Here is a 13,457-nt window from a genome sequence, read left to right on the forward strand (position 1 = left end):
AACACCATTTGACTTTCTTCAGTTATAGACGCAGCTTTGTCATAAACCTTGGCCCTCACCCAGAAGTGTCTTACCAATGCTTCGTATGTTGGTCCATTCAACATCTTGAAGTAATGCATAAGTTCCTGCTCTTCATAGTAGCTTCTGATCCAACACTCATGGAAGGCGAGTGATTCAAAATCCACCGGATTTTCTATTTGAACTTGTAGTTCCCATTCTTCCAATTTCATGCTTCTTCCTTTGTAGTCAAATTCAGGGACCATCCATGAAGTAGATTCTGAAACTTTTCGTTGCGAGCTTGATGATGCCATTTGATGATTGACGAAGATTTGAAGAAGATGAAGATTTTAGGGTTCTAAGGTTGAGAAGAATGCGCTTACTTCGCAAGAGGTTTGAGAGCAAATGTGTTTGTTGTGAGTGAGTAGTGTGTGAATTGACAAAGTGTTAAAAGTAAAACGATTGCAATTCAAAAGAGACAAACAAACATAACATTAATGACAAAAATTGGGGGCGCGTGAAAAGTACTTTCAAAGCTATTAAATCATCATTGCCCTTTTAGTTATACACCAACACATACAGGCCACGTAAGAAGTTCACAGAGTGACTACCAAGTTAGTGGGCCAGAAGTTACTTTTTAAAAGGTAACTTCCAACGTTTCCACTAATTCAACTATTCAGAAGCAACAAATCCAGCTTCTGGACTTCAGATGCTGACGTCATCATCAGAAGCGAGTTTTCCTCAGAACCTCAATAAGGAGCTTCTGATGGACTACCGCTTCTGAACTAACTTCAGAACCTAAAATCCTATTCAGGAGCAAGCAAGCATTTAATCAGATACAAAGTGCATGTTCAAATTTTTCTTTATAAAATCAAATCTTTCAACAGTTAAAGGCTTAGTAAATATATCAGCCCATTGATTTTCAGTATCAATGAATTGTATATCTAAAATTCCTTTTTGAACATAATCTCTGATAAAATGGTGTTTGATTTCAATGTGCTTCGCTCTTGAATGCAAAATTGGATTTTTAGACAAACAAATAGCAGCAGTATTATCACAATAAATGGGAATACTGTTAGCAGTCATCTGATAATCTTCCAACTGATGTTTCAGCCAGAGTAGTTGTGTACAACAACTTGCAGCTGAAATGTATTCTGCTTCTGCTGTAGACATAGCAATAGTTGTTTGTCTTTTGCTAGCCCAGGATATAAGATTATCACCCAGAAATTGACAGTTGCCACTGGTTGACTTTCTTTCAATCCTATCACCAGCATAATTAGCATCACAGAATCCAATTAGCTTATAATCTAAGGATTTCCTATAAAGGAGTCCAAGATTAGTTGTTCCTTTCAAATACCTGAAGATTCTCTTGACAGAAGTCATATGAGATTCTCTAGGATCTGATTGGAATCTTGCACACAAGCATACACTGAATAAAATATCTGGCCTAGATGCAGTGAGGTATAACAAAGAACCAATCATACCTCTATACAGCTTCTGATCTACTTTAGCTCCTTCATCTTCTTTGCTTAAGTTGCACGTGGGGTGCATTGGAGTGTTCATCACTTTACAATCTTCAAGTTTGAACTTCTTCAGAAGCTCCTTTGTGTACTTTGATTGATGAACATAGACTCCATCTTTGCATTGATTGATTTGAATGCCAAGGAAGAACTTCAGCTCTCCCATCATGCTCATTTCAAATTCATCCTGCATCAACTCAGAAAATTCCTTGCAAAGAGATGCATTAGTAGAACCAAATATTATATCATCAACATATATTTGCACAACAAGAATATCTTTCCCAAGGGTCCTTCTGAAGAGTGTAGTATCAACCTGTCCTCTTTTAAAATCATTTTTGATTAAGAAATTACTTAGTCTATCATACCAAGCTCTGGGAGCTTGTTTCAAGCCATATAGTGATTTCTTCAGTTTAAAAACATGGTCAGGATATTTAATATCCTCAAATCCAGGAGGTTGCTTGACATACACTTCTTCTTCTATGACACCATTTAGAAAAGCACTCTTGACATCCATTTGATATAATATTATGCCATGATTAACTGCATAGGAAAGAAGTAACCTGATTGCTTCCAATCTTGCAACTGGAGCAAACGTTTCAGTGTAATCAATGCCTTCTTGTTGACTATACCCTTGTGCAACAAGCCTGGCTTTGTTTCTTGTTACTTCACCTTGCTCATTCAGCTTGTTTTTGAATACCCATTTTGTTCCAATAATGTTCTTGTGCTGAGGTTTGGGTACCAGATCCCACACATCATTTCTTTGAAATTGATTCAACTCTTCTTGCATAGCTAGGATCCATCCATCATCTGAAAGTGCTTCATCAACTGTTGTAGGTTCAATCATTGAGATTAGTCCAATCATTGACTCCTCTTGTCTGAAATGTGATCTTGTTCTTCTTGGACTATCCTTGTTTCCAATGATTAGCTCCTCAGGATGTGAAGACTTGTGTTTGAATGTGTTTCTGGGAGGATCTGCTTGATGTGAGCCATCTTGTGCTTCATCAGAAGCAGCTTCATCTTGCGCTTCTGATGTGGGTTCAGCTTCTGGACTATCTTCAGATTCAGCTATCTGATCAGGTTCTGGAGTAGCTTCAGGAACCTGTATCTCTGCAAAACTTTCACCTTGCTTTGAAGTTTTATCTTCAAGCTCCTTGTCATCAAATTTAACGTGCATAGATTCTTCAACACAAAGTGTTTCTGAATTATACACTCTGTATGCCTTTGACCTTTCAGAGTAACCTAAAAAGATTCCTCTTTGGGCCTTGGCATCAAATTTCTTTAGGTAGAGCTTGTTGTTCAGAATGTAACATGTACATCCAAATTGATGAAAGTAAGAGATATTGGGTTTTCTTCCTTTAAAGAGTTCATATGCTGTTTTCTCCAAAATAGGTCTAATATAGATCCTGTTCTGAACATAGCATGCTGTATTCACTGCTTCTGCCCAAAAATGTTTTGGTAAATTGTTTTCATGAATCATGGTTCTGGCCATTTCTTGTAAAGTTCTATTCTTTCTCTCTACAACCCCATTTTGTTGTGGTGTTCTAGGAGAAGAGAACTCATGGAAAATTCCATGTTTTTCACAAAAAGCTTCAAATGGCTCATTTTCAAATTCTCCACCATGATCACTTCTGACTTTCAAAATTTTTGATTCTTTTTCAGATTGAATTTGAGTGCAGAAGCTACTGAATACATCACACGCAACATCTTTACTCTTTATGAATTTCACCCAAGTCCATCTGCTGTAATCATCAACAATGACTAATCCATATCTACTTCCATATAGGGATGCAGTACTCACTGGTCCAAATAAATCAATATGGAGTAATTCTAAAGGTCTTGAGGTTGAAACAATGTCTTTGGTTTTAAAAGATGATTTCACAATTTTCCCTCTCTGACATGCACCACAGAGTGCATCTGAATGATAGTCAATGTCTGGTAGCCCTTTCACAAGTTGTAACTTACTAAGCTTAGAGATTAACCTCCAGTTAGCATGTCTCAACCTTCTGTGCCACATCCATTTCTTATCATTCACTGATAGTAGGCAAACCACCTTCTGATCAGCCAGTTCAGAAAAATTGATTTTATAGACATTGTCAACTCTCTTTCCCTTGAACACAATGGATTTGTCTTTCTTGTTGATTACTGTACAGTTGGGTTTTTCAAAAAGCACATCATAACCATTATCACAAAATTGACTAATGCTCAAAAGGTTATGTTCAAGACCATCTACCAACCATACATTATTAATTGAGGTAGAGGAATTACCAATAGTTCCTGTACCTATGATCTTTCCTGACTGGTTGCCCCCAAATTTCACATTTCCTCCCTCTTTCATTGTTAGGCTGAGGAACATGGACTTGTCTCCTGTCATGTGTCTTGAGCAACCGCTGTCTAGGTACCATGATCTTTGCTTTGGAACTGCTCTTAGACATACCTGCATCATTGACATTTTTAGATTTAGGTACCCATTGTTCAATGGGTCCTGGAAGGTTAGTACTTAAGGCTTTACTCTTCACTTCTTGTACCTTGTGCTGTGAGTTGGGTTGCTTCTGATTAACCATCACCTTAGGTTTTGGTACTTCAGAAGCAGTAACTATCTTCTTCTGAAACTTAGACTTCAGAACCCCAGATTTTGGTTTCACCAGACTCTGAGGAATAGGTTCTGATCTTTTCAGGATCCTGACCTTTGAAGTCTTGGAATCAGATTTGATCATAGCCTTTGACTTAGAGTTCTTTGGCGTTGAAGTAATCTTAGCCTTAGGACTAGAAGCTTCAGGTTCTGATTGAACAACAGTTTCCAACTCAGCCCCTTCTGGTACAAAGAATGTTTTCAGACCTTCCTTGATGCATTCACAACAAGATTTTAGATTGGTTTTCTCAAGTTTCACTTCTGGAAAACCAATTCCTCTGCCATTGTTCTTGTAAATGCTATAAATCATAGAAGCTACTCTGCTTCTGTCAATGCCAGATATAATAAAATCTTCAAGAGCAATTTCATGGTTACTTAAAGGTTTTTCATTACACTTTTCTTGTAGCTTCTGACATAAGAACCTGAGCTGATCTTCATATGTTTTACACATGAAGTCAAAGCCCCTAAGTCCTTGTTCAGAAGCTTTCAGATCCAATAGAGTTGATTTTTGCTGTTGTACCAAATCAGCATATTTTTCTTTTAAATCCTTCAACTCATTGGTTCTTACTTCAAAATGTGTAAGAAGTTCTTTAAGTGACTCAACAAGTTCATCTCTGGGAATTTTGGAATATACCTCGTTTTCATCTTCTGAGTCTGAATCTGATCCAGCTTCTGAAGTTGTTGTTGCTACCAACCCAACAACTACCTTTGCATCTTCATCAGCTTCCTCTTTATCAGATCCAGATTCACTACCCAAATCATCCCAGGTTGCCATTAAACTCTGCTTAATCTGCTTCTTGAGTTTGCTTGGTTTAAATGTAGATCTCTTTGACTTGTCCTTTGACTTTTCTCTTTGAAGATCAGGGCATTCAGCAATGAAGTGTCCAGGCTTCTTACAGTTGAAGCATCCCTTCTGATCTTCTTTCTTTGAGCTTCTGGAGTTACCCCTTCTGGAGAGAAACTTTCTGTTCTTCTTGGCCAGATATTGAAGTCTGTTTGAGAGCATGGCCATTTCAGCAGCATCTGGTTCAGAATCTGAACTTGACTGTTCTTCCTCTTCAGATTCAACTACTTTGAGAGCTTTTGATGACTTGCCTTTGGATGGAAGAGCTATTGATTTACTCTTCTTAGTAGACTCATGTTCATTAAGACTTAACTCATGAACTTTGAGAGAACTAACAAGATCTTCGACACTTAAAGTGTTTAAATCTTTAGCTTCCTCAATGGCAGTCACTTTTGGTCTCCATCTGGCAGGTAAGCTTCTGAGTATCTTGCTTACATGATCAGAAGCAACATAGCTCTTCTTTAGAATCTGTAGCCCAGAAACTAAGGTTTGAAACCTTGGGTACATCTCCTCAATGGTTTCATCATCCTTCATCTTGAATAGCTCATACTGATGTACAAGCAGGAGAGCCTTTGCTTCTTTGACCTTCTTGCTCCCTTCATAATTTGAACAGAGAGAAGCAAACATAGCTTTAGCAGTGGATTTGTCACTCATCTTCATGTATTCTGCTTTGGGTATGGCAGTGACAAGAGCTCCTCTGATAATATGATGCTTCTTGTAGAGTTTCCTCAGTTCTGGAGTATGTTTCTTTCTATCCACAGCAGCTCCTTCTTCATCAAGGACTAAATCACCAACACCGTCTTCCAGAATATCCCATAATTCTTCATCCAGGCTCATGATGTAACTGTAAAAGTTGGTCTTCCACCAAGAGAACTCTTCAGCATCTCCATTGAACTTTGGAACTTTTCCAACACTGGTTTTCTTACTATCACAATAATCATGTGAGACATGTTTATAGCTAGTATCACTAGAACCAGTAGGAGGAGGAGTAAACATGTTTTTCTCAGATCTTTGACTGTTGCACGGTTAAGTGTTACACAACAGACCAAGGCTCTAGATACCAATTGAAGGTGAGAAAAACACAAGAAGGGGGGTTGAATTGTGTTTTGAAAAATTCTTCGTTTCTCCTAAAAACTGAACACACTGATCAGAAGCTAGGTGAGACAGCTTCTGAAGTGATAATCAGAATCTAAATGCAGCGGAATAAAACAGAGAGAGAGAAGAAGAACGACACAAAGCAATTATACTGGTTCCTTCCACAATCCGGAAGTAGTCCAGTCCCCCTTGCACTTCCAAGGAGATTTCACTATGAGTAATATCTGATTACAAATGCTCAAGCACACAAGCAAGAGACTTCCTTTGCTCAAGCACACAAGCTAGAGACTTCCTTTGCTCAAGAACACAATCAAGAGACTTCCTGCTCAAGCACAACTGCAAGAGACTTCCTAACTAAACAAAATTACACAGAAAATTGTTTAAGGTTGAACACTTGATATACAATCAGAGGTGCTCACAATACAAATCAGATACAGACTCAATGAACTTAAGAATTTCTAAGATATGACTTTGAGACACAGAAATTCTAAGTGAATGCAGAACAATTTCAGCAGAGGTTTGGTACTTGTGAAAATCTTGTGAGTCTTTCGTTTAGCGTTCTTGCATTACCAAAACTCTAATTCTTCACTCCTTTATATAGAGGTGTGAAAGAGACGTTGTGAAATTGCCAGCACACCAAAGAGTCGTTGTTGAAGCTTGATCTTTCACCAATGATCTTTTGCCTGATTTGGTTGTTGTCCTATGAAGAACAAATTTGAAATCCATTCCTTATCCAAAGGAACATCTATGCAGGCGAAGCTGTATTCTGGAGCTGTTTTCTTGTCTTGTAGCGTGGACACAAAACAGAGTAGTGGAGAACGTGGTTGTACAATTCGTACAAAGTACAATGTCAACGCTTTCGTCCAAATTGCAAGCACAAGCCTTCAAACACCTTTGAAATGACCGTTGCAAAACTCCACTAATCCTTCGTTTGCGTTTTCGAATCCAATAGACAGCTTTTGCATTGATAATTCTTCAAATCTTGAATCTTTTGTAAATTCAGTTGAGATTCAGCTTCTGGTGAAATAGCTTCTGATGAGGCAGCTTCTGATGATGCAGCTTCTGATGATATGATTTCTGCAGCTTCTGGTGACGCAGCTTCTGATGATGTGGCTTCTGGACCTCTTGTCTTCAGAAGCACTATTCTTCAGGAGCAGCTTACTTCAGGAGCGCTATTTCTTCAGGAGCAGCTTGACTTCAGGAGCGCTTTGCCTTCAGAATCATCTAAGCTTCATTTCCTTTGCTCTTTATTTGCTCATTCAGAACCAATGATGATGTAACTTTATAATTATGGTCCTGTACACTTGAACAAATATTAGCTAGTCCAATTTACAATTTTTAATACCTTGTTATCATCAAAACTTTTTAAGGTTCATTGTTAAGCACATTTTGTTCCAACATCTTGCAGTTGTGCTTGAGCATAAAAGTCTCTTGATTGTGTTCTTGACCATAGGAAGACTCTTGCAAAGTGTGCTTGAGCAAAGGAAGTCTCTTGCTGTGTGCTTGAGCAATTGTAATCAGATATTACATTTTAGTGAACTCTCCTTGGAAGTGCAAGGGGGACTGGACTACTTTCGGATTGTGGAAGGAACCGGTATAATTGCTTTGTGTCTTTCTTCTTCTTCTTCTCTCTCTCTCTCTCTCTCTCTCTCTCTCTCTCTCTCTGTTTTTATCCGCTGCATTTAGATCCTGAATATCACTTCAGAAGCTGTCTCACTTTGCTTCTGATTAGTGTGCTTCAGTTTAGGAGAAACGAAGAAAAATCTAACACAATTCAACCCCCCTTTCTTGTGTTTTTCTCACCTTCAGATTACACTTTCACCATCATAAAACAAGTTTCACTAAATTGTGGGTCAAAGAAATTGGTTCCTGCCTTAAATATGCAAAGCCTGCAAGTAAATGGTCGATTGAATCATATGGTAAGCTTCATCAAATTAGTCAACTTACAAAACTTTTAGGTCTTAACAAAGTGTGACAAATGACAATCAATTTTATTTTACCTTTTCTTTAATCATGATATTAATCCCTTAGACAAAGTATGACAAATGACTAAGTGTTGATTGTGCTGATTTGAGCCTCTTCCCGCCCTCTTTGGGTTATAACCTTAATTTCCATTATGTTGGACGGGGTTAAATTTTCTTCGATATCCTAAGAGAATAATGGGTTTAGTAAGAAGTGGGTGCATATGCACATAAATACCTATAACTCTCTTACATGATGAAAGGTTAAGCAAAAATTTAGTAATGGCTAAGATGGGAGATTGGTTGAATAACAAATGGGATTGAAAACTGTCCTGCACCAGGCTTCTGAACTCGGCATTGGTCTGGATTCCAGACGCCACTTCATATTTCTCGGTTAAAATGTATTATAGAATGCTTCTGCAGCTCCACTAATCTACTATTGCGGACAACTTGATTTTAACGCATGCCAATCGATTATGGCTATCCTCCGTTCAGTCGATGTGTATGCCGTGAGATGGAAATTGCTCAGTGCCACCCATATGCTGAAGTATGATAAGGATTCTTTATGCAGAAGTAGAGAATGTCCACTTTTGGATATATTTTTGCTCTAATCAATGTAAACTTTTCGTTTAAGTCATTCTCAATTTTCTGATTAGTTAACTAGATGCATTAAAAATAACTTATTGCATTTGAATCTGTGATATTATTAGATGATAATTGTAGTCTCTTTGGCCTACTCAAAATTAAAGCAATTTCAAAAATGAGAACAAAATAGTTTAATGAAGAAAGAATATATTACACTATTTACTCAAACATGACTTGGGACAAAAAACTCTCTCCATATAAGATAAACTATGCAAAGAAATACCATAAAACATAACAAAACTCTTCAGACATATAGTCTTATTCCCAAATCTACATCTTTTGCCTCAACAGTCTCACCTCTTTCTCGAAATCCAATACACAATCAACAAAAACATCAAAAAACAACTTCAAGTCCAGGACAGTTTTCAATCGTATTTGTTATTCAACCAATCTCCCATCGATCTTAACCTTTCATGATTTATGAGAATTTTCTGATATGCTATTTCATTTGACAGTAGCCTCAGAAGGCTAGTTATTGGAATTCATGTGCATATGTTGCTTTGATGAAAACTAGTCCAAGTTAAATGAAGAATTAATTATAAGCAAATAGAAATATGTATCAATGGATGGAATAGAGGGTAATACAACTTGAACAAAATATTTAGTTTATGTTGTAATATTTGAATGTTAAATGCAATAGAAATACATAGTTTAACTTGACCAAAAAAAAAAAAAAAGAAAAGAAATATATAGTTTAGTGCTTCAACCGATAAACATCCAAAATGCACAGACAACAACCCCATAATGTTCCAACTTTTTTTGCTGATTCTAGTGTTGAGGATTAAACTTGCTTCAGTCGATTATCATTGTGACAAAGAAAGATTAATAATATGGGTAGATAAACAATATATAAGTCATAAAATTGAATTGTAAGGAGAATATAGTGCATAATTAAGATCTTTAACATCAAAAGGGGACATTGAAATTATAGGTGACCCCAGTAGTATTAGTGCATACTTAGCAATATGTTTACAGAAACCATACTTATAAATAATGAATAGTAATACGAAGGTATAAATTATCATCATTATTATTTGCCAAGAAGGATCCTTTGGAGGAAGACACAATTTCGTCTTCGTAGTATCCAAGTGCGAGAGGATGATATTCTAAAGCGAGGGAGAGAAGTGAGAGTGATGAATTTGAAAAAAGAGAGATGGTAGCCTATGATAATTGGCCGTATATCCACAAATAAGAGTAGAACCCCTTGGTCCCATCCAATGTTCTTGAGCTGCTTGGCAATAAGCTCATACTAATAAAGATGAAGAAACAAATGTCATAGACTAAAATTCAAAAACAAAGAAGATAGAAAAAATATCATTCAGAATTTCTTCCATGAATGTGTCAACTTCCTTGGGTCAAAAGAAGAATATAGGAATTCATGTTTTTGATTCTTCCCTTTGGAGTTAGAAAACTTGATTAGGTTAGTTTTATTTCTCTTTTTACTATGCTTCTGTATTAAATAAGTATGTAGTCAAAACAATCGAAGAGCGACAGAGTTTTAAACATAAACTTATAGAATTAGATTTGGCCATGAAAACATAAACTGATTTCTCTTTTTAGGGGTTTGAATATTAACTAGACTGCACTAAAAAATCAACGTGGGAAAGATAGTAACTCAGGGAATGGTTGAGAGTCTGAGAGCTCAGTACAGGAACTCCAATTAGTGGCGAAGATCCGGTGTAAGAGAACATGAAAATGAGGTCAGAGAATAAGATGAAAGGAATATTCTAAAAACCTATAGGCCACACCAGTATCCCATATGCTAAAATTTATTCAAATCTAGGACTCCTGGGAATTTCAGTATTTCACCAACACTATAACGTGAAGTAGAGTCACTATCACTACTAGCAAAAAATTGTGGTTTCATTCACTAATCTCCACTACTCACTATCACCAACACAATCAAGTCTTTTTGTATAAATAGAAGTATCTTTATATAAAAGATAAACAAAGCAAAAAGGCCATGAGCTTTGCTTTTAGCCACACTGCAAGTCTTTTTGATAAGTGAACAATAATTTTCAGAAAGCCGTAAATTACCTAGACCGACTAAGTCCTAAATAACCTTATTTATATTGTTGTAACTAAAAGTTTTAAATACAGATGCCTGATTATGCACAATTTGCAGGTCCCTCCTAAACGAAACAATAGGTCTATTGATATCCTTTTTCATATTTTTCATGCCATAGCCAACGTTTCTAATTTTACCCACAAACTAGCAAAGTTTTGACCTTCAAAAAAGTATTATCTACTAAATATTTTCCAATCAGCACAACACAAAGTAACAAATATCCAATCATAGAATCTAAGGTTCTTGCGATAACATAAATCTGACTATATATCAACACATGGTAGCCTCAAATTGCTGTCAAAATGGACTTGTTCTTGCGATAACATAAATCTAACTATATATCAACACATGGTAGCCTCAAATTGCTGTCAAAATGGACTTAATTAGTTATATGTCATCGAAACAAGATAGAAACCAGTATGAGGTATAAGCATTTCCCATTTCATGCACATAAAAGGAATAAAAAAAATTACCTTCAACAGAACCATGTAAAGTAAGTAGTTGAAGACTACACGACTGTCCATTTTTTTAAGTAGTCTCTACACGACTGTCCATTTTTTTAAGTGGAGTGTTCAAATTCAAAAGCTGAATTTTGCCTCCTCCTCTAAATAGTAGCATATGACTGCAACAAAATTTCAGTTCAAACTATCGTATTTCTATGTCCTAAACCAATTTGTGCAACACTGGTGCTCGATTTCTTCTTTTAGTTTATTTCATTCAGAACAACTCTGACAATAAACAGGACTTGGAACAATACATTCAATAGAATACAATTAAAAGCATGCAAACATAATCATTATCGAACCACAATGGTAATCTACCAAAGAATAAATCAATACCAAAGATCACCATCCCGGTTAATTTGTTCAATAGGATCAAGCCTATATATATGTTGTCAAAACTATCAAACTAATTGGTTGCATATTAGAAAAGAAAGTAATGAAAAACACTGATGATTCTAGTTGGACCATTCAAATGAAAGTTTGCATCCTGGAGATATCCTTGGATAGGAGGACAATTCTTCTGTAATTTGACTTTTTTCGAAATGCATTACATTAGTAGTAAAGCCAAATGTCATGTCTTGTAAAAGACTCGCGTTCTCTAAAATATATTTTGCAAATCGAATATCATTTTCCGAGCCATCAATGTTTAAAATAGTACATGATCTAAGGTGAGATGAAACACATTGAAGAACCGAAATTGGGCAATTAAATTCCTTAGGTAAGCTGGTAAACCTCCACTGTCAAAAGGATAAAAATTAACATTTAGATAAATATATACAACAACAATAAACAAACATAGTTCAACTAAGTGAGGTAAGCTACAACATATATAGCAAGACGCCATAATGATCTATCCAATAACATTTTTCAAAATATATGCATAAACAAAAAACAAGCAAAAAAAAAAATACCTTTTTAATGAATAGAATCTGAAGCTTGGGACAATGGCGGAGCAGTTCTACTACACCATCCCAAGAAATAAATGAATAACTAGGAAACAGTAGTTCGATGGAAATTAAGTTTTGAAAGAGTGGAATGGCTTTCCAAGATAAAGCTTTTCTGTAATCCATGTCTACACGTAGAAACTTGACATTATTCATACCATTAACCACAACATCCCTTATCCCTATACTCGCTCTAACCAACTTAGGCAATGTCAAGGATTTAAGCCCTTCTTCGGATGCATTGTTTTGATCATGTCTCATAAAATAATAGATGGGTTCAGCATGCATATCTTCTAGGATAGGACAAGCATAAAGAAAATTTACGTAATCATTCCAACTTTGAAAAGAAACTGATGTCAGATTTAGGGTTTTAAGTGATGGAAGATTAACACACGAAGTATTCTTTCCAACAAATAAATCTTCAAGTTTGAGAACAACAAGGGTTGTCGAGACGAAAATAACAGATTTCAAGGTGTGGTAAGGCAAAGTGAGATGAATTTCCTCTATATGACGCTTTTTTGCGGCTTCTAGCCAATTTGTCACATTGAATCTACTATTTTTATTGTGGTATATACGGTCACATGTGAGGCAAATTTTTTTGATTGGTTGGTTGGTTGAAAGAGGAGAGAGCAAGAGATTATTGACAAAACGGCGGAAGCGTTTTGTTATGGTTTTATAGCTGAGGTCCATTACAGGGAGTGAATAGCAGAGCGGGGTCCACCGCTTGGAAAGAATAGCCATAGTAAAGGCCAGTTTGGTTGGGAGAAAAGAGAGAATGTAAAGCAATAACTCATCTGGTAAATTGCTAATTCTGTCGACCAAATTGTTTCCCTGCAGTGAAAAATAACTTTTAATTGGTTGGCTATGAATAAAAACTATGATTATTTCAAAAAACAACTATAATAATTTTCTCTTACAGATACAAAAAGCTGTAACAATTAACCTGAACCGTAGAACAAGAAGTTAAATGAACCCTCTCTTCTACTTTTTCCTTCGATTCTCGTGGTTCCCTTCTTTTCTTCATAGCTAAAGTAATGAATCAAATCTCCAATCGTATAACTTGGTTGCTATTTAGGGTTCTGCTATTTATACTAAAAGGCCCATCCAAACCAATATTTTGATATTTCATCTAAAAATAATAATTTTGATCTAAAATAATATTCACAATTTTTTTATTTTATGTCGGTGAAGGTTGGTACGTATCAAAACAACACACCAAACCCTAATAATACCCTGTGGTTTTAATACACC

The 13,457-nt window shown here is 36.1% G+C and overlaps 1 protein-coding gene across 1 annotated transcript; it reads right to left on the reverse strand.

Annotated features, from left to right (window-relative positions):
* Positions 1 to 11,287: 11,287 nt before the first annotated feature.
* Positions 11,288 to 13,230, reverse strand: LOC146913278 (F-box/LRR-repeat protein At3g59200-like). Its single transcript, XM_085717751.1, has 2 exons — positions 13,150 to 13,230; positions 11,288 to 13,037 (listed from the first exon to the last, which is right to left on the reverse strand). The coding sequence occupies exons 1-2, from the start codon at positions 13,228 to 13,230 to the stop codon at positions 12,081 to 12,083; spliced, it is 1,038 nt and encodes a 345-aa protein (XP_085573877.1). The 3' UTR covers positions 11,288 to 12,080.
* Positions 13,231 to 13,457: the final 227 nt, after the last annotated feature.

The sequence above is a fragment of the Medicago sativa genome, chromosome 6 (genome assembly GCF_051527215.1).
Source record: "Medicago sativa cultivar Bolivia chromosome 6, Bolivia_mono, whole genome shotgun sequence".
Lineage (NCBI taxonomy): Eukaryota > Viridiplantae > Streptophyta > Magnoliopsida > Fabales > Fabaceae > Medicago > Medicago sativa.

Coding starts and splice junctions, on each gene's coding strand:
- LOC146913278 (XM_085717751.1), bottom strand. CDS start 13,230: ATGAAGAAAAGAAGGGAACCACGAGAATCGAAGGAAAAAGTAGAAGAG. Junction 13,038..13,149: donor CTTCTTGTTCTACGGTTCAG/GTTAATTGTTAC, acceptor TTTTCACTGCAG/GGAAACAATTTGGTCGACAG.